The sequence below is a fragment of the Falco cherrug genome, chromosome 7 (assembly GCF_023634085.1).
Source record: "Falco cherrug isolate bFalChe1 chromosome 7, bFalChe1.pri, whole genome shotgun sequence".
NCBI lineage: Eukaryota > Metazoa > Chordata > Aves > Falconiformes > Falconidae > Falco > Falco cherrug.
In genome coordinates, this window is record NC_073703.1 from 61214113 (window position 1) to 61235124 (window position 21012).

General features: G+C 38.5%; 1 protein-coding gene across 1 annotated transcript in view; it reads left to right on the forward strand.

Annotated features, from left to right (window-relative positions):
* LOC102052852 (neuronal PAS domain-containing protein 3) overlaps positions 1-20644 on the forward strand; it is a 613283-nt gene extending 592639 nt beyond the window's left edge. Inside the window, exons 9-11 of the mRNA XM_055717189.1 lie at positions 10139-10286; positions 13456-13571; positions 16355-20644. Coding sequence (XP_055573164.1) covers positions 10139-10286; positions 13456-13571; positions 16355-17664 — 1574 coding nt within the window. The 3' untranslated portion in view covers positions 17665-20644. The remainder of the gene's footprint in view (positions 1-10138; positions 10287-13455; positions 13572-16354) is intronic.
* The last annotated feature ends 368 nt before the right edge of the window (positions 20645-21012 follow it).

The window sequence follows — 21012 nt, forward strand, 5'->3', positions numbered from 1 at the left end:
GGAGATAGTGGTGGTAGAGCAAGATGAGTGATCAGGAGATAAGAAAGTAGAAGTTGGAGCTTATAAAAAAACGTATTTTTTTTATTCATACAAGGAAAAAAAGGAGCAAGAACTTTGACTTTAGCCTGTGCCCAGTGTTTGTTTTTCAGTCCTAATGAATCCTAAGAGATGTGCACCCAACCAAGAGTGTGTATGATTCTTGTCTTTTAGCCATGCTCTGAACTCCTGCAGATGTGTTTGCTTCTGCAAATGGTGCTTTGGGTTATAAGAGATGCTGGTCTGTCTAGCTTAATTTCTTTGTCTGTTCTCTGACCAAAGCTCGTTACTTTAGAAGAAAGGGGGAAACACTGCTATAGGCAATTATGTACACCATGCACCCTTGTTTTCTCCACAATATACTATTAACTCGTGATTGGTTCGTTCCTTGAAAGATGAGAATGTATACCGCTGCTTACATTTCTGTTTGTGGGCAGTTGTTACTATTGTAATATTTGGTATTCTAATTACCTATATAAATATTCAGATATCATTTTAAATCCCCCAAAAAATCTAATCTTCATGATATTTTGTGGCTAAGATTTTCACATACAAATTGTATACTATTGGACAAATGTTTTCTGTACGTATAGTATATAAAACAGTTTATCAGAAGCATCAGATCTTTTGGATAGTAAACAAACCAGAAAACTCTACAAAACTAAACGTCTAAGCTATTTAAGTCATTAGCTGCAGAACCTAATTGCAGAGTTTTGCCTTCTGTAGATAAGCAATATACAGCTATTTTGCAAGATGCCTCAGATATAGTTTGCATCAATGACCCTTTAATTCCTGATGCTATTTCATCTTCAAATTAAATGTAATGCAATACTGATTAGTATGTTCCCATTTCAGTTTGTAGGCTCTCCATTGTAAGTCTTCCAGAGCTCAAAGTCAGTTGAAATTTACACCTAAACTCTTCTACTTTTATATTAAAAATGCATGTAGTGCCAGCTGCGTAATTACAGCTACTACATTAAGGGGCTATAGAGTGAAGATTGAGCTTTGACTATTGCTGGGAACCTCTGGTTTCCCAGTTACTCCATTAATAATTTTCTTTATTTTTTTTAGTCTCTTTGTGCTCAAAATTTCCAACCCAAAGATGAATTTATGCTTTGATATTATTCTTGTGATAGATTACAGAAGCATATGATAAATTGCAAAGCCATGGGAATAAAAGGTTTTGCTGTGCACCTCCAGCAGCTTCACCTTCACTAAAGTATTTCCATGGTGACTTTTGCTACATAATGTAAATGTATGCCATTTTAAAGGGAAAAAGTACTTCAGCCACGTATCTTTTTACCTTCATTGCTGATGTTTGCTCCAAGATTACTGAGACCAAAAGTGTTCATCACCTTGTAGTCTAAGTCAGAAAGAGTGTTGCTCCACTGAAAATCCAAGGACAGATTAAAGATTTTTTTTGTATCTTACTACACTGTGAAATACTCCATCCTAAAATGTCACTATGTGAAGGTATGAAGAAATGGTTGCAGATCTTTCCAGAGTTTTAGAAACGTTAGTGCTACTGGGGGTTTTTCTCTTCTTTTAATTTTTGAACATCTGAACTGTTGACCTTGTGTCTCTGAGGGAGACAGTTTTCAAAGCTGGAAGGGTATGAAAATAGTAGCAGTAAAATTGTAGCATGTATCAAACATATGACAGTGTGGCAATAGTCTTATTAGCACTCATTTGAAAGTACCTACATAAATCACTTGTGGCTTTGCCATCTGAGAGTGATGTGGCCAGTGGCAGGTCAGTGTTGGTTTTGATGTCTGATTACATATCGAGTGGGCTGGTGTTCGGGTCTTTGGCTCAGTGGGCTTTTGAAATGCCCTGGCAAACATCTGAAGCCTTTTACCCAACATCCATGGACTGCGAGGTATTGGTTCTGAGTTCATAAGATGTTTACTTGTTCAGTGTAGAGGAATTATAGAGGAATGAAGCTGGGTTAATTAACATTGATAATATACAGCTGTGGGCTGGCTTCAGGGGCGGTGGGTTGGCTGACATGGATAATGTGCTGCTGTGGCTGTTCCTGCTAAGTAGATAAATAGCTCCAAGGAGTATGGAAGAGAAGGACTGTATGAAGAGGAGCATTGGATGAAGAGAGACATGGAAGAAGCAGAGGGAGGAGAGAGAGAGAGAGAGAGTGCATGCCCTGGATGTACGAGAGAAAAGAGAGGTCCCAGGAGAAGCAGGAGGCCCAGATGAGGAGAGGCTGGATGGAAGAGGAGCCCAGAGATGGAAGAATCCAGATGCAGCAGAGGCAAGAAGTGGGTGGACTGACATGAAGAGGACAGAGAAACAGCACGAACAGTAGATGCACTTTTGAAACCTTGTGGGGAATTGGTGGCTGTGCTGGGGCAAGGTGTGGGAGCTCCTTATTGAAGTTAACCTGGTGTGGGATGGTAAAAGCCTTGCTGCAGCCGGCTAGTTTGGATAGTGTTGTGACAATTCAGAAGTCCTTTTGTTTTTATTTTACAAGGAATTTTCTTTGGTTAGTGTGAAGCTATCTTTCTAAGGCTTATGGAGAAAGGTGAAAAAGTTTTGTTTTGTTTCCTTTTCTTTTCTTTTTACAAGGCACCTGCATAAAGGGACAATATGCTTTAAATATGTCTAATGTCACTTACTGCCAAGTGTGAGATTGTGATGAAACTTTTGGTGGTTAGAAGGGTCTGGCATGCCCCCATGACACTGTGCTGTGGATCCATTTCCTCAAGGGACTAGGCTGAGAAAAATCACTCCTTTCACTTGGTCCAAGCACACAAACAGGGACTCATCCCAGAAATGAAAGCATGTTTACAGAGATCCAGTCCCTATGAAAATCAAAAAGAAAATTAATATTGCTGCCAATCTGCTTCTGTGAAACTTCTGTCCCTTTTCCTATTTGTAGGAGATATAGTTGTGTATAGTCTGCTAATACATTTGGTATGGAAAGGGTTATGTTCTAAAGCCATTAATCTTACATAGGTTGTCATATGATGGACACTAATGTTAGTGGAGACATGGAGGACAGATTTAAGTTTCTTGAGCAAGCAGGGCCAAATTTCTCCTCTGATGTTGCGTTTTAGTAGCTGAGGGCAAAATTTGGATCTGGGATTTCATTTTCCCCTCCAGTTTGAACAGAGTGAGTTCATTAATGATAATGGAAGTTCTGTCTGAAGTTGGTGTTCAAAGCGGGCTTCGGTTTCTAAACGACCGTTTCAATATTAGCAGAAGGAAATCACTTTATGGCAGGATTGAAGTTTTAGAAGTCATGGGGAGACAGGCAAATCTTGAGGGAAAAGAAAGTTAAGAAAGAGAGAAGAAAACCTAGAGAATCCTAGGTAGGCAAATCTAGTGTTCATTTTTCAGCGCAGTTTTTCATTACACTTATTTAGTTTATCTACATCATTTTTGTCTATAGAAACAAAAGAAATATTTTCTGATACGGAAGCTTACAGCATGCATGGAAGATTGAATGCAATGTATCACTAGATGCTATATTACAATTTTGCCATTATATTTGATCAATACCTACATGCTGTGTTAAAATATCTTACCTAGAATTATATATTCTTAAGTTAATGGTAAGCATAATTATAAAATTATAATTTTAAATGGTGGACTACAGGCAAATGGTGTGTTATAACCACCATGAAAGGGAGAGGGGAAGAAAAAAAATGTGTCTGTTCAAGTAGAAGGTGGCGATTTGTGCTTAATGCTGGAAATAATTAGTTTTCTGACTTTGCTGGGTTTTAATAATTTTGCACTGCTGCTGTGAACTGATGTCATGTAAACTGATAACATAGTGCTGATTTTAAACAAAACATCTTCCTGGTCCTTATCTGAGTTAATATGGAATGAAATGAAGGCAGAATCTCTAGCAGAGGCTAGGAATTATCAGAAGGCTGGAGTACCGCTGTTCGGGAGTTAGGATAGGTTACAAAATCCATAAATGTTTTTCCAAACTATTTTCACTATTTAGTTACTTCTCTTCCCTAGATGGACACATAGCATGCAAGACACTTATCACTGTATTTGGCAAGTGATGACGTTGAGCTACAAACTTCGATCCTAATATGAATCCACATTTTTTTTACAGTTTGATTCAGACCACTTTTAACATTTGCTTTTCAGCAAAGTGAGGCAAGAAAAATATTGCTTAGTTTGTAAAGCTTTCCAGTTTTTTCTAAATGGTTGATTAAGGCTTTCCCTGCTGCCCCCCACCCCACCCCATCCCCGGAAGGTTGTTGATACTTATTTTTTGCCTCATTTGTCAGGTATTTATGTATGTAACATCCTCACACTGGAAGACTAAACAGTATTCCATATTGCAGAAGTAAGCAATGAATCAGTTCCCATGTTTAGCATTTTCAGAATGACCGTATATGCTTAAAAGAATTGTTCCAAGAGAATGAAGAAGTTAGGTAGGAGTCTGGATACCCGTGGGGTACCAGTTTTCTTTCATGAATCTGACCTGCTATTTACTGCTTGATTTTTGGAAAAGATTGATTAAATAAACTTAAATAAAGCCAGCAATTACTACTGTCTAATCTTCGTATCGTGCTACCAGCCAAGTTTCAGCCAGTGTTATTGACACAATACACTGCATTTACCCAAACACAGAAAAAATGTTCTCTGTGAGCACTCAGGGCTTTCTCCTGTCATATGGTGTGACCAACATGCAGCTTTCTAAAGCCTCACAGAACCAATATTCTTCTAAACAGTTATCACCTTTCTGTTTTTCTTAAGAGAACTCTGAGATACGGTGGGTCACACAGGGCTGGTAAGCAACTGTGTGCAGTGAGGGGAGGTAGAGTGATGTGACCCAAGGGGACTTTTGTGATGTGCAGGTGGCATTCTTCCCCAAGTAATCGGCTGTGGAAGCCACACTTTTGGCCTGGTGGATAGAGAATGCATTTGCACACTGTCCTGGCTTACATCCCCCTCATCCTCACCTCACCCTGTGTAGCAGATCCAAAATCGAAGTGTTTGTGGAGAATGATATAGATGGCACACGTTTGCTCATCAAATTTCTACAAGTCTCCTACCATCTAGCTCCTTATTCTGTTTAAGTAACAAACATCATTTAACATTCCTAAATATGGCTCAGTATTATTTTTCATTGCTAAAATCCGATTTGTGGATACCTGCTATTTAAAACTTCTAATTCACTAATTGCAAAATCTATAGAAAAGTCCTTCCAACATCAAAGCCTCGCTTGATCCTCGGAGCTGTTATAAATGAAAAACTGTCTCTGTTACAAGCAAATAAGGCACTTAATGCACTCTTTCTGGCTGTGATGCTATTTTTCCTGTGGGTTTTGAAAATGACCTTCCTGTAAGCATCAAGGACTGTAACTTTTCGTATAAAGAAACTTGTTCTTGTTTTAAGTCTATGCCAGGTTCATTCCCCCATAGCCCACAGTTTTCAAAAGCAGAAGAAAAAGTAATCCAGAATTAAAAAAATAAAAAAAAAAAAAAACCCTCTGTTTCCAGAACGAAGTTACCCTGTCAGCTTGCCTTGGGCCTTAGGTGGAGAAGTGGAGATTAAAGAGTCAGTATTCCTTTTCATGTTTCGTCTGCCAGTTTTGTGAATGTAGAAAGAGTACTTGTGGCTGCAGCTAAGTATCTGACTATGGTATTAAGTATGGCATTTTCATCCTCATGCAGTAAATTAAAAATATTCTTATAAGTTTATCACAAGGGGAATTTAGTATCAATACTATCCAGTCATTGATAAAGGTATTTCAAGGAGAAGGGTGAATAGCACAGCAGATGTAACCTCAATATTTTCACCAATTATAAAGAGCCTCTTTGTGAAGCTGTGTGAATATGTAAGATGATCTCATCATTTCCTATTTACTCAATACTTACCTGAATACGCAATATAGTGTAGCTTTTAAATGCATATGCACATGAGTAAAATGTCCTTTTGTAAGAGACTTTGCTAAAAGACTGCTTTTGATACACAATTTCTTCATCTCCTCTTCAAACTGAATTAAGCTACTTCCTTCTTTTAAAACACAACTCACTATTTAGAAGCTTTGGCTTTGATTTCTCAGAACAGCCTTACAGGAAGAAACTCTGTTCTTTTTCTTTTTGTAACCATATTTCTGAAGACAAACTTGTACTGATTTATTTTGATTTTCTAACAGAAATAGGTTCCTGCAAAGAACACTGACTGTTTCTTCTTCTCCCCCCTCCTTCACTCCACTGCTACAAGAATATTGCTGTGCGCAAAGCTACCAAGGAAAACTGAAATCCCTCTGTTGGGAACTGTATACATAGCAATATATTCATACTTTGAGAAATAAGTGAGATTTTTTTTAATTCTTAGCATGACATGCTGTACATTTCTTGCATGCTAATCGTGGATTTCAAATTTAGTAACTAGGTAATGTTTCAGCAAATTTTAGTGAAGTTTGGCATCCACCATTTTAGGGAATATATCTGTGTAGCTAACATAAAGGTCACCAGTTTTAAAACATTTAAAACTCAATTATTCACATCAATTGAAGAGTTTATATAGATAGATAGATTTTTATTTATATATATATGTACGTGTGTGTGTGTGTGTATGTAATTATATGACCCAATCCTGCATAATCCCATGTAATTTCAGTCACACAAGCCATCCCACTGATGTGGTCACGAGTCTGACCTTTCCCTGTGCTGCATTGCCTGTCAGACTGGATACTCCATGTATAACACAATAGAAATTTAAAACTCTCTGCATTTCTCAGTGTACAAAAATACAGAGCTGAACCCTGATTCTTAGTAAGGGATTTGCCTTAAATACAGTCTGAATAAGTTCAGGACATGGTCTACATGACGTTACTTTTCAGAAGTTTATGCTAAGCTGACGTGCATGGTCTGTTGCTAGTAACAAAACATAACTTCACAAGCAAAGCTTAGAATGGACAAATTATTTACTTTCATTTCTTCCCAAAATCAGTAACTTTATTATGGACTTATTGTACCTGCAAAGTGAAGATCCTCGAAATGAAACTGGGCTTTACTCAATAACACTAGGTTATCAATAAACCAGATAGATTTCTCTTCCTGATGTGTCCTTCTAGTGGCTTGTTTTCTCAAAATTCTCATCGAATTTCTAAGTTTCAGCTTGGCAATGCCAACAGTTAAAAAATACTGTAAATTAGAAAATATTTCAAAATTTTCTCATTCTTTCTCTTTCATCACATTGAGAAATTTCTTCCCAAGCTACAGTATGAGCTTTCAGAACTGCCTTGGGGGTACCTAGGGAACTCTCAAAGGAAGTAAGAACCAGATTTAGCAGTACAGCACAACTGGCCTGCCAGAGAATCTCTTTACAGATAGAATTTTTATATTGAATCGTGGAACTTCCTTCAGAGCGTGGTCCACAAATCTCTCATATGAAATGCGCTTTAGACAAATGCAGGAAGGAAAATCCTGTGTATGCGGTAATATATCTGAGCTGGCCAAATAGACAGTGGAAATTTGCAGGTAGACGAACTTCATGGAAAGCTCATTTTCAAGACAGTATTTCAGACACTCTTTGGATGTATAGTAATTTGGGAGCCTGAACTCTGACTGTAGATGGTTTGATGCAACTCTGATGCACTGAATTCTCTTTCATGAAAAAACAAGCACCTTTTTCCTTTAGAAGAAACTTATAAGGTTTTAATTTCCCCCTTTTTTCATAGTTCTGAAATGAATGCTCTGTTCAGCTTAAGACATAGGCTTTTCCAGTGGTGCAACAACCAGTATAAAGGCACTGAAAGAGGAAGGACTTGTCTAGGATGAAATGGACTGAAAGAGCTGGAGGATCTGGGTTCTCTTAGCTATGACTATGCAGAATTGCAGTGTGCTCTTCAGTCGCTGGCTAGTGACTCATCTGGTACCTTGACTTTCAAATGTGCATGTGGGCAGCTGTGAGGATTCATCCTTTGGTATTTGCATGGTACGTTAAACTCCTCAGGAAAAAAACCTGTTATAAAGAAGGCAACATCATCATTAGTCGATAGAAGTGTAGATTTTGCTAGTTTCTGCACACACCTGTGGGTGTTCCAGTTTCCAGAAAGGAGGCAACATCAATCCTAAATTCCAGATGTATCAGTTTTACTGTCAGCTGTAAGCAGAGTATTTTGAATGTCCTATTTTACTGAAATGAAAAAGTCTACCATAATCAAAACTTACAGCAGTACTTTTCTTCCCTTATTCTTCAGAACTGATAAACTTGGGCTAATTTATGTGAGATTGTTTTCTAAAGTGGCATACAGCACTGGTTTGACAGAAATGCTGGGTAGTCAGTTGTGCATCGTTTATCTTTATTCTGCGGTATAATGAGGTTTTGAAGCCAATGAATTATCATAGTAGGATATCTAAAGCCTGGAATACGAAAGTAAAAATTTAGGGAAACTTATGGATCTCTGCTAGAAACAAACCTAGTTAACTGAAAAACAACAGGACCCAGATCACAAATACTTGTTCTTATTACAGCTGAACCTACCTTGCACTTTACGTTTACTTTACATTGCACTTTTTTACATGCTTTTTTAATTCAGCAATTGAAAAATTAGAGTGGGGATTTGGAGTTTCCTCCAAGGTAAGAAGGAGTCTGTGTTTGTATGTCTGTCTTTGTAAATATCTTTTTCTTTAGGTATCTGTTGTACACTGACTTGGATATAGATACATTCATATGTATAATTAGGGGTATAGACATTTGGTTAACTTGAAAGCTCCAAAGTGTCATTTGTCACATTTATGGTAGGAACTTTAACTGCCTTAAATACTTATTCTTTTCCAAAGTGACTTTTTTCTTTTCCCTCTACAAAAGAAAATGAAAATGTACTTCATGAAACTATTGTATATGAAGCACTTATTAGCCGTAATTAAATGGACAATATGAATTTACTACGTCTTTAGGACTCTGGCTTGTTCTGGTTTAGAGCAAGATGATTAATGCAAATACATATTACTTGAGATAACCATTTAGCAGCTAATTTAGCCAAATTTATTACAGCAGTTAGAGGTTTTTCATTTTAGCAGACGGAGACAAGGACATGACAAAAGCGGGCGCTGTCTGTGAATGCACACTGCCCTCTAGCGCACAGAGCTGGCTGGCGTTAGGGGAAAAGCCGAGGACAGGAAGTGCTCCAGTAGCAATAGTACCCAGATTTAGTATAGTTCAGGTTTTCTTTAAAACCATGCTGCTCCCTTCCACTGAAAGATTTGCATTTCATCCCCTTCTCCTGACACTTAAGTATCAGATACAAAACAAATCCGTTTCAACTTGCAAATATTTTGGCTGGAGTATTACTTTAAACATCTGTATTTTTAAGCCTTCTCGCTGTGAGCATTTAATAACACTGTTTCACATTACTGATTGCTTTTACTTGTTCCTCTGTTTTCTTTCCTAGCGTATTTCAGACATTGGAGAGAGCCTCTTTGGCTCTAACCAAGCCATTCTGTGCCTCCCTTAGGCCTCTTTCTTAGTCTGTTGGTGGATTTACTTTGCTCTGGTAGAAAGTAAATTCTCCCAAGACTTTCCCCCCACTGACCGGTGGAGATTTGGTTCATCTGAGAGCTGTAAATTCTGTTTGACAAGATCAAAGAAACAGATGTATAAGTTCAGTGGTTGATATCGCCTGCAATAAGGAGAAATGATCAAAGCAGCAGGGGTAGAGTATCTTCCCAAACCTTTCAAATATCCAGAATCTCAAAGAGGTCTACCTAGGAGCTATGAATAAATCACATATAAATTTGCCTTTTTTTTTTTCCTTTTTTTTTTTTTACAGTTTGACATTGAGTGCATTGAAACTGTCCACACAGCAATAAGTATTCTGTGAACGAAAGACATTTGTAGTTCTTTTTACTTTTCTTCTTCCGCTAGAGTTTCCAAACCCAGATTAAAATTATACTTTTAAAACTTGTAAAGAGTACAGCTAGTTATGCTGAACTTCAGATCCTGTTTCTCATCTCACTGGCATGCTGCATTAAACCTAAAGGAAGCCAAGTATCTTCTGCTTATAATTGTGGCATGTTGTACAATGAAGATCATTTTACCCCAGTTCTAACATGCACTGTATGTTGCTTCTGTTTCATTTGGGGTTTTTGTTTGTTTGTTTTTTTGCCAGTGCTGAATAAGGGTCAATGTGTAACAAAATATTACCGCTGGATGCAGAAGAACGGAGGTTATATCTGGATACAGTCTAGTGCAACCATAGCTGTCAATGCCAAGAATGCAAGTGAGAAGAATATCATCTGGGTCAATTACCTTCTTAGGTAGGTCTTCCAATCGCTTCTCTCACTTGAACTACTGTCTCTGTTGCTTGTCTCAGTGAGGGTTTTAGGGAAAAAACAATTGCCTACTGGAAAAAGTTAGGAAGAAGAACTTTTCACGTGGTCCACCTCAAAAACAGTGCTGTTTGGTTATGTTTATTGAAACATCTGTCATGTCTCGGTACACCAGAATATTCTTAAATTATTATGCTGCCTTAATCTTCAAATAAACCCTCTACCATTTTATTGCATGCTTCTACTGCCCTGAAATCTGCTCATCTTGAGCTTAAATATAAAAATTATCCACACCAACTTTCAGTAGTTGTGTTGTAAAATCTGGTGTGAAGTGTTGGGTACTGGTTTATTTGCTTATTGAAAATGCATGGAAGCAAATTTCTGGAATGCTGCAAAAATGCCTCTCTGAAAGGTGTTTGCTGGTTCACTCCAGACAGAGGAATTTTCTCAGGAGAAAATTCTTGAACTAATAGGTTGCTCCTGTAATCATCAGACAGTATTCACACTGAAAAACGCAAAATAGGATTTAAAAATAAAAGTAGCAATTAAAACTACTATTTAAAATTATGAGAACTATTTTAAACAGAAATAGTAATAATACCTTGAATGAAAGGCTTTTCCCTGAGAAATTCTGTTTTACCAAAGCCCAAGTATTTTTAAAGGAATGGTTTCTGAACTCAGGGGAAGACCAACAGTCACTGAGAGACAGTGAATTATAAACCTGACCTTTCTGATCTGAAAATACCTTTCAACACATTCTGTTTTGTGAAAATGTTCGGTAAGATTGGGAGATTTTTTGTTTCATTCCGGAGCAGAAAAAAAAAAATACATTTGAAACTTTGAGTTTGTCATGGAATGCAGTTGTCATTTTCTGGCCTGTTCTCCTTTTAAGTAGCTTGGCATGCTTTGTTACATTCTCTTTGATGCCATGAGAGTTCAAAGTGATGTCTAGGGGTTAGATTGTGACTTATTATGCCAAGACCAGCAAGCCCTGAAGAGACTATGCCTGCCTGAACTTGCGTGTTGAAATAGTTTTGATTCCCCTTTTGTGGAAGAGGAGAAAGCAACCCCTGGCAGGAGAACATTGAGGATACTGTGGGAAACCTTCCACAGCAGTGGAGTGTTCGTTGGGTCTTAGATGTTTCTGTCCTGCTATGATTGAGCACAGATATTTCTGAATATATCTTTATCCTGCTACTTTTTTGTCTTTTTGCAAGAGAGAGGCACAATGCAGCATTTCAAGAGTTCAGCTTAAGCCTGCCAATTCTGAACTGGAACTACAGCTTCACTGCCCCAGTCCTAACAGGACTTCAAAATACCCAGAAATGTGCTCATATTCTAACTGCAAAAGTGGTCCATAAGAATTACAAACAGTTGCCTCTGTCCTCTTTGCTGCTTTCTAGACAATAGGTAAACCTAATCCACAAACATCCCACAAAATTATTTTCTCTACCAACAGAATATAGCTAAAAAAAACAAAGCAGTGTGGTCTTCCCCAAGTCTCATCCCAGAACTTGATTCTTCTGCTGCATTCCCTTCACCAGTCTGTTAGAGAAAGAATAACTTCTCCACTGAATTTGTATTTTTAATTTAGATTTCTCCTAGTACTGGAATCCACAAAAGATCCAAATGTCCAAATAGTATTTTAATGAGAGATCAAGGCATAATTAGGGCTACTGTTAGTAGGAATACTGGTCTGTATACATTTCCATGCATTAGAAAGTATGATTCAGCTGTCTGTAAAAGGATAGACTAATTATAGTGACAGGGAGGATTAATGCTGTCCTTGTTCTAGTAACTTGTTATTCACAGTGTGAAAGCCCTCAAACATCTTTTGCTTGGAGGGGGCAAATTTGGGGACTGCCTTGGGATGCAACAGAATAAAGTCACTTTGTCAGGACAAAACCATAAAGATGATAATCGTAAGAATGGCATTTCAATGTGAACTGTGTGAACTCTGAATTTTCACAGTACACTGTAATGGGCTGAATATGAGCACACTGTCATTGTGATAGTGTGTCAGTCACCCCCAGTGCTGCCTCATATTGTTCTATGCAGGGCTGCGGATTTTCTGCTCTATCACCAGGCTGGAATTTGAACTGTGTAGAAATGCTCACCTATTCAAAAAAAGATTAAAGACTTTGTTTATTTTCAACATTCCTATGCCACTTATGTCTAGCTGTGTCTGTTCCCCTGCCCTTGCGCAGATTTGGGAAAGAAACACATTTTAAAAGGTACAAGCCAAGAAAAAGCACAGGCTTGGGCTGGTGGGGTTTGGGGGTTGGTTGTTGGGTTTTTTTCCAGTTTCTCTGGTAGTGTAGCTTTTTTGCATTGCAGTCATGTTCATTGCTAACAAGTCACAGGTGAGCACCACATGAGCAGATGAAGATATGATTATAATGGGTGTGTTGACAGTTCTTTATCCCTAACATATGCATCTTAACATGCACATGTGCATCTGTCATATAGTTAGAGTGCTGCTTGTGGTTTCTTGGTGATGTGGATGCATGTGTGCAGTGTTTAAAAAAATATCTTTTTATCTATTTTGTGGCCACATTTTTTTGAGCAGTGGTCATTTTCTCTAGCCCTAACTGAGCACCTTCTTACTAACTTTATGTATGCTCTGCTTGATTAAAGTGTGGAAAACAGGAAAGTTGAAAAAAACAGGTATTGAAAGGGCTCTGGCAAGGTTGATAGAGAATATTGTTACTGAGATAACTCTAATAGACATTGCTGGTGGCAGGGATACAGACTGGAAAAGTTAAAACACCCTCTCTGTCCTTCCAGGCACAGTAATGGGATCAAAATCAAGATATTTTGTTGTTGGATGATTACACAGCGTAGCTTTACTGTTAGATATCACGCAGACCATGGTGTCCCACTTCAGTAAGAATGCTTTGATAGCTCTAAAACTTCACTAGAATCAAACAAGTTTTAATACCTGGTCAGTGTAAGTATTTGACAGCAATATTAAAATAAACCATCATAAAATCCCTGCTGTGAAGCTCTGAGGAGCAAAAAAAATGTATGTTTCTGCATTTGCTCTGCTATTTTTCCTATTTATGTTCTTTGTTCCTGAACTTTGATATGAAAAGAGGGAAAAACCATGAAATTGCAAATCATCCGATTGTGTTTGCATTTGCTGTCTCCTTTTCAGCAACCCAGAGTACAAGGATACTCCAATGGATATTGCACAACTTCCTCATCTGCCAGAGAAAACCTCAGAATCCTCAGAGACCTCTGACTCTGAATCGGACTCAAAGGACAACTCAGGTAACAACACATGATGTGCCTTTACACCAAATAAAAGGTTCATATCATGAATGCTACGTGGCTGGCTTTCCAGTTGCTTTTACTTCTCAAAGGTTGTTCTATTCTAACAACAACAACAAAACAAAAATCCTGTAAAATTAAATTGAAAAACACTAGCAAAATATTTTAATAGTCTCAGCATTTCCACGGTATCTCCATTTCTTAAGTATTTATCTTCACTCTGTGCGTGCATCCTTGCCTACATTGCTCTGAGCTAAATATTTGATCTCTCAGCTAAGTTTCATGATCAGCTGTTGTGCCTTGTGCAGAGGACACTGTTGAGTATAGTTCTAGTTATTATCTTTCCAGAGTAGGCATACGTTCTGAAGAGAAGTCTCTACTGTCAATCTTTATGACCCTTTCTCCTCTATAAATACGTTTTTTAAGAGTCTCACTAGGGGGCAGTGAAGATTGAAACATTTGAGGGGTTTCTTGTGTTAAAAGAATTATTTTTTATTAGAAGGCATGGGTTCAAGCACTTGTTTGTAAGCTCTTTAAGTCTGGGACTTCAGCTGTTTTTTAAAAGCTAAATGTTGTTGTCAAACTCAATGTGTAAATCAGTCCTACAGATGGTCCAGTGCACAGATGGTTTACACATTCCCCATTACTTTTAAAAGTGGTTACCTAGGCACAGGTACAGATCATCTGGCTTGAAAAGGGGCATGGTTTCCTGTGGCCCAAGAACTAAGGATGTTACTCTGCTGTAGTGTGCTTTAGATAGATATATATATATATATGTGTGTGATTTTTCTCTCATGTTTGTGATTACAACCAAAAATCTGCAGAAAATGGATCACAGTGACATAAATCAAACAAAAGCAAGAAGAGGATCAGGCCTTAATGTTATATTATATGATATGGCTGTTCTCTTTCATCTTTTGCCTTTATTTGTTCTCCTTTGATGGCTTGGTTTGATAGTTTAAGTCAACATTAGGCAAACATACTCGCTTGTTGCCCGTCATCATTGGGAATCTCTTCACCCCTTCCCAGTGCTTCCTTTATGTCGTCTTGTTCCTAAATGGCCGTATAACACACATGTGGAAAACAGTTTGCATTTCCCATGTGCACTGTAAGTTTCTCCAGCTGAGAATTGCATGTGCATTCATGACTCCTAAGGCTGATGCAGAGCAGGAAAGCATTCTTCAAAAGTGCACAGATGGCTACATCTCAGAAGGAGATGTCTGACAGTCTTGGAAGACATCAGAGGCAGGGGGTTGTTTTTTACAAAAGAATTTAATAGAAATGCTAAAGAACCTGAAATCGGAACAGCGTCTTGGATGAAACCAACAAGTTTATATTCAAGTTGTGATAAAATCCCAGGCAAATTTTGTGTAGCTTTGGACTATCTCAACTTAAGCCCACTGTTGAACAGATACAATGGCCTTACTAGAAACCAGCTTCAAAAAAAAAAGAAAAAAAAAATTGTAGGAGAAATTCAGCCCTAGGTGGAACAAAAAGCTGAATGATATTTAGGGGTTTGTGGCTGTTACTTTGCTTCTGTGGGTTTTACATTTCAAAAGGGAGGGTCTCCTGCTGCTGGTGACTCTAGCAGAAGTCCTGCTAAGTGACTTGTGAAGTGCATTGCCCTGAATCCTCAGTCAAGCTCACCTTCTCCAGCATTTCTGGGAAACTGTTTGGTATTGACATGGCTCCAGGAGTAACCAATCTTCAGAGGAAAAATGGCCCTTCCCCTCTCCCCCTAAAACAAGTATATTGAAAAGGGTGGTAGTTGGCTCTGATGAGTGAAAAAACATCTTTTATTTCCTATGAAAAGATTTCTGGCTGGTCTGTAAAGGACAGGGTCTCCTGAAGCCTTTCATGACCCTTTCAAACATAGTATGATAATGGAGCGTATTCAGCCTGAAAGCTGCTTTGGCTGTCTGAGTCCAGTGGGCTAGAGTGTTTATCTCATCTGTATTAGAATTAGGTAAAAATCTAAAACACAACTAAATGAATTCAGGCAAGGAGAGTGACAGTTTCTCAGTGCTGTAGCTGAGCTATTTTCAATGGCCCTTAGATGATTTGGATCAATCAAGAATTTAATTCACTGCCTGAATTTTTTTTCTGTTTTGGGGTTGTTTTTTTAATTTGCTGTCCTTCAGAGGAATGTGAGAAGACAGTCTAGCAACATAACAAAATTGTTTTAACTGGTCTATTCATTCAGATTTATACACATATGACCTGCTTCTCCTCTCACACGGGAGGAAATCAGCAGTAATTCCACTGAAGTCACAGACACTGTGCCACTTCAGAAGTGGCAATGGGAAGAGGAAAATAGATGAGAGGACTAGGATCTTCATTAGTAAATAGTGCTACACCTGGATGCCTGCCCACTGTAGGAGAGCACGGATGTAAAAGAACAATCACCAGAACATAACGGTCATAGCGGGATTGTTCACTGACTTCTCTTTGAATGACATAGCTACAATGCCATTGTGCTTACAGTTGTCAAAACGATTCTTGTCCAGCAAGGGCATGAAAAGGCCCCCCTCAATCAAGGTGCAGGCCATATAGCATAGACTTATAGGCTTTTAGTGCACTAGCAGTCCTGAGTCAGAGAGATTCATGGTGACCAGAACTCTTCCGACACAACCTTGAAAGAAGTTGTGGCTCTACAGAAAAGAACGCCTTTTGCCAAAAACGTTCACAGCAACCAAATCTCATTGGTAGGTAGAACTCTGGACTTGGGTTATAATACTATGTGCCTGTTGTTAATGATTTGTTTCGCTTTCCTTTTGCTCCAGAGGACAATGAGAACTCCAAGTCAGATGAGAAAGGAAACCAGTCAGAAAACAGCGAAGACCCTGAATCCGACAGGAAAAAGTCAGGAAATCAGTCAGATAACGAAATGAACTGTAATGATGATGGGAACAGCTCCAGCAACCAGGACAGCAGGGACAGTGATGACAGCTTTGAAAACTCTGACTTCGAGAATCAAAAGGCCCCTGAGGACAGTTTTGGCACTCTTGGCTCTATGCAGATCAAGGTGGAGCGCTATGTTGAGAGTGAGTCAGACTTGCGGTTGCAGAACTGTGAATCGCTGACCTCGGACAGTGCGAAGGACTCAGACAGTGCAGGGGAAGTAAATGCCCAGTCTTCCAGCAAACATCAAAAGAGGAAGAAGAGGAGAAAAAAGCAAAAGGGAGGCAGCATGACCCGGAGAAGGCTGTCAAGCACCTCAAGTCCAAATGGACTTGACTCAGCTTTGGTGGACCAGCCCCAGCTGCTCTCGTCACCAAACAGTGCCTCAGTGCTCAAAATTAAAACAGAAATCTCAGAACCTATCAATTTTGATAACGATAGCAGTATTTGGAATTACCCACCCAACAGGGAAATCTCAAGGAATGAATCACCCTACAGTATGACCAAGCCCCCCAGCTCCGAGCACTTCCCTTCCCCCCAAGCCAGCAGTAGTTTACATGTCTCCATTCCAGACTCTGTTCTCACCCCGCCAGGGACTGAAAATACTGCCAGCCGTAAAACTCAGTTCAGCACCTCATCCAGCTCGGCATTGGCTCCTGTGTCCTCTGACCCTTTGTCACCCCCACTTTCAGCGTCTCCACGGGACAAACACCCAGGAGGTCCCACAACTTCCAACTCTTTGTTGTACACTGGGGACCTGGAAGCCCTTCAGAGGTTACAAGCAGGCAATGTGGTGCTTCCTTTGGTTCACAGGGTAACGGGAACCCTTGCTGCGACCAGCACTGCTGCTCAGAGGGTCTACACCACTGGCACTATTCGGTATGCTCCAGCTGAAGTTACTTTAGCCATGCAGGGCAACCTCCTCCCCAACACCCACGCTGTTAACTTTGTTGATGTTAACAGCCCCAGCTTTGGGCTGGATCCTAAAACACCGATGGAAATGCTCTACCACCACGTTCACCGACTCAATATGTCGGGACCGTTTGGAAGCGCTGTGAGCGGGGCCAGTCTGACCCAAATGCCTGCAGGGAATGTGTTCACAACTGCCGAAGGACTTTTTTCCACTCTTCCATTTCCTGTGTACAGCAATGGCATTCACACTACACAGACTCTGGAACGGAAAGAGGATTGAAATATGACCACATACTGTGTTCAGTGTTATACTCTGAGGCATAGACTATGTTTTAATTTAGACCTTTAATTCTAGCACTTTGAATTTGAGCAGGTCAGCTTATTCTCTCAATATGATGGTCCCCATTTCATTCCCTTTCTCTTTAACTTGACTTATTCTTTAATGTAAAGATATTTTTTTATTTTTGCCTTCAGAGAGTCGAAGTACCAGTTGCCTGCCATTTTGTCTTCTTCTAAGATGTGTGTTTTTTCCTTTGCATCTTTATTAAGATGCCTTTAATATGTGTATGCCTCTGCCATAGAATACTCAGTGTTGTGGTAAAGAGATTTTAAAGTGACAACCATTGGTTTTACTTCAAAATGATCTTGATATGATCAAGATTAAAAGAGACAAGCATAAACAATGTGCCCTGTTTGACTAAGTCAAATGAAAAGGGGGTTTTGTTCCTAATTCCTTTAAAAATAGGGGATAGTATTTTAGAATTTTATGCAGAGTTTAATTCTCTTTTTATGGTTAAGATTTTCTTACTTGCACATAAAATAATTTGGGTTCTTAAAAAGTTAATTTCTGGCCTGTGACTAGAATGTTAAAAAGTTGGACTAAATGTTAATTACTGAAACTTTAACTTAATTTCTAAAACCATGGTGCTATCATTTATTAATCTGTAATGTCTTCATACAATATGCAGCTTGTGGGCTGGGGTTTTTGGAAAGAACGTGTTCCGAACTGGTTTATAGTTGGGTGCTGCAGTCTCCTTGGTTAGTTAAGACAAAAGCCCTCATTAACATTTGCTGCAGGACTTAAAATTTTTTACCTCCAAACTAACAAGCATAGCCTCACATCAAATTTAAATGGGTCAGGAAGCCTTTTTCAAAAAGCGCTTAAAAACAAAAAACTCAATTTAATTGACGCGAGGAGCAGTTTCTTAGGTGCATATTGTTTTGCTTTATTTTTTTTCTCAGTGTAACTGAGGCTAATTTTACAACATCAAATAACACTTCAGAGTTAAAAAAAAAACAGAAGAACTATTTAACATGTTTTGTTTTGTTTTTCATTTAATATTATAGAGGGAAGGTTGTAAATTTCTTTTCGTTCTTTGATTTGGGTATTTTTTTGTTGCTTTTTCCTTATTTCTAGTGTTGAAACCAATATGTTTTAAAACTAAAGAATGGGTTAATAAGCTTGAAATAGATAACTACAACTGAAAACTGCACATTAAGTAAAAGAAAAGAAATCTCCTATTTTGTCTTTGTTGCCAGAAATCACAGTGTAGTGTCAAACACTCCAAATGACTGTCAAATATAAATTCTTCTTCCACTCCATCTTTGGCAGCTGTTTGTTAAGGCATCTAATAACAGATGTGAGAACTGTAATGTGTACAATGTGTAAGTGTCCTTGGCTGTCAGTCCCATTGCAGTTTCAATGTGTGTTACTATATGCAGTATATACTAAGCTAATGTAGTTGTTTTGTCCTTTGTCTTCTCTGTGCTTTATCTCTAGTCCGGAGTGGTAAAGTCCCATTCCTGCAGTCCTAGTGAACCAGTGATTCTTGGGGGTTAGTGGTTTTTGTGTGGTGGCCTTCCTCTGTAATGTCACCTTATGCTGCTTCCACTGTCTGTATACCTTTTAATTTCTGCTGTTGCTTTGCTGTTGTGTATTCTCAAACCTCTCTCTCCCCCTTCCGCTCCCCCCTCCCCCCCCCCACTTTTCCCCTCTCTCTTTCTCTCGCTCTCTCGTTCTCTCTTCTTCACTCTCAGAGATAAAAGACTCTTAACTAGCTCAAGGTTAATGGAGCCATTTCTCCCACAGAGGAATTCTGGGTATGACTTACTCTTCCAGTGTACCCCACAATGCACTCCAGAGTAATGCTCAGATATATTAAGCAAATTGACGCCATATAGCCTCAGTTGTTAACATTCCCAGAGTCCCTTGTGCTCGAACTGTAAGCAGAGGGTGCATTTCTTTGGTTTTCTCCCAGGTAGGCTGGTGCAGTAATACGTAGAGCAATTACCAGTGAGATAGGAAATGCTTTCAAAGGTCAACCAGCATTGTTTAAAAAGGAAACTGAGCTTAGAATTGTCATATATATTTGCTTATGTGTGCAATGCTAATATATTAACTCAGCTGTCCTTTGAATTTTTGATCACTCACTGCGTTGAGTCAATTCCTGCGGTAGCTTTGAATTTGAGAAGTAGGTCCAGGCCACAGCGGAGTAATAGCAAAAAAGGAATTGGACGCCACAAATTTATTTAATGAGCTTTTAAAGGTTCCATTGGAAGGATTTCAGTAGGTCTAAAAAAGGCGAGAAAGCTGATTGGGAAATTCAAAGTTTAATTTTGGAAGCTCTACTCTAGCTATGGAACAATCAAAGGAGTGCACCTATCAGCTACAAAGAACAGCTAGACAGCTGTTGTTGTTTTGTTTGGTTTTTTTTATAAATGTTTCTGTGTTGTGTCAAAATGATTTCTGGTGATTTAAACTAACAGATAATCACAGCTGCTGTCTAAATCCATAGTGTTTAAAATTACAAAATGAAAAAAAAACTTCATTACCTGTGAAGACTGTGTCTGTGTTTTTAACTATTTCTTGTACAAATATATGAAATCTTTTATGAGGAGACTGGTGCCAAGTAGCTGAATAATGGGGAAAGGGATTCTGTTCGTATAAATCTTAGCAGTGTTACCAACTCTACAATATAAAAAAAATTAAAATGTTAAAAAGTGACAGCTATGGTACATTTATTTTGTGTTAAGCTAACCGAATCTAACTTCTTGAGTGCCTGGCTTATTTGAAACATTTTTTTCATTGATCATTGATAATGCTGCAAATCAGAAATGTACATACTTCATTTACAACAGGGTTCTTTTTATACTTTTGTAGATTCTCATACATGTCATACATGGTTGTCTTTATGTAACTTAATTTTTTTTCATCCCGCAGGTGCCATTTTCATAATAAACTTCTCTTGGATTTGTTACTATCTGGCATCATTTCTTTTACATATAACCATCCTGACTAATGAATGCTGGTAGTATTTGTTTGAGCAGGTATTTTTTAATTGTTTAAAAAAAGAAAAAAAAAGAAAAAAAAAGAAAAAAAAATAACCAAAAATCAAAGAGGATAAAGCTAGATTTTATTAATGCTTGTGAAATGAAGAAGAGAAGCTGTCAAGATGTAGGTTAAGAATGCTAATCCAAATACTACAACAAACTTGCCACCATCCTAAATTCTCAGCTACCCCAACTCATTGTCATATTGAGCATTTTATGCACATTATCAAAGCTGAATAATGGACCTGCAACATTAACCACTATAGAAAGTGTGCATTTTTTCTTGATCAATGCACAC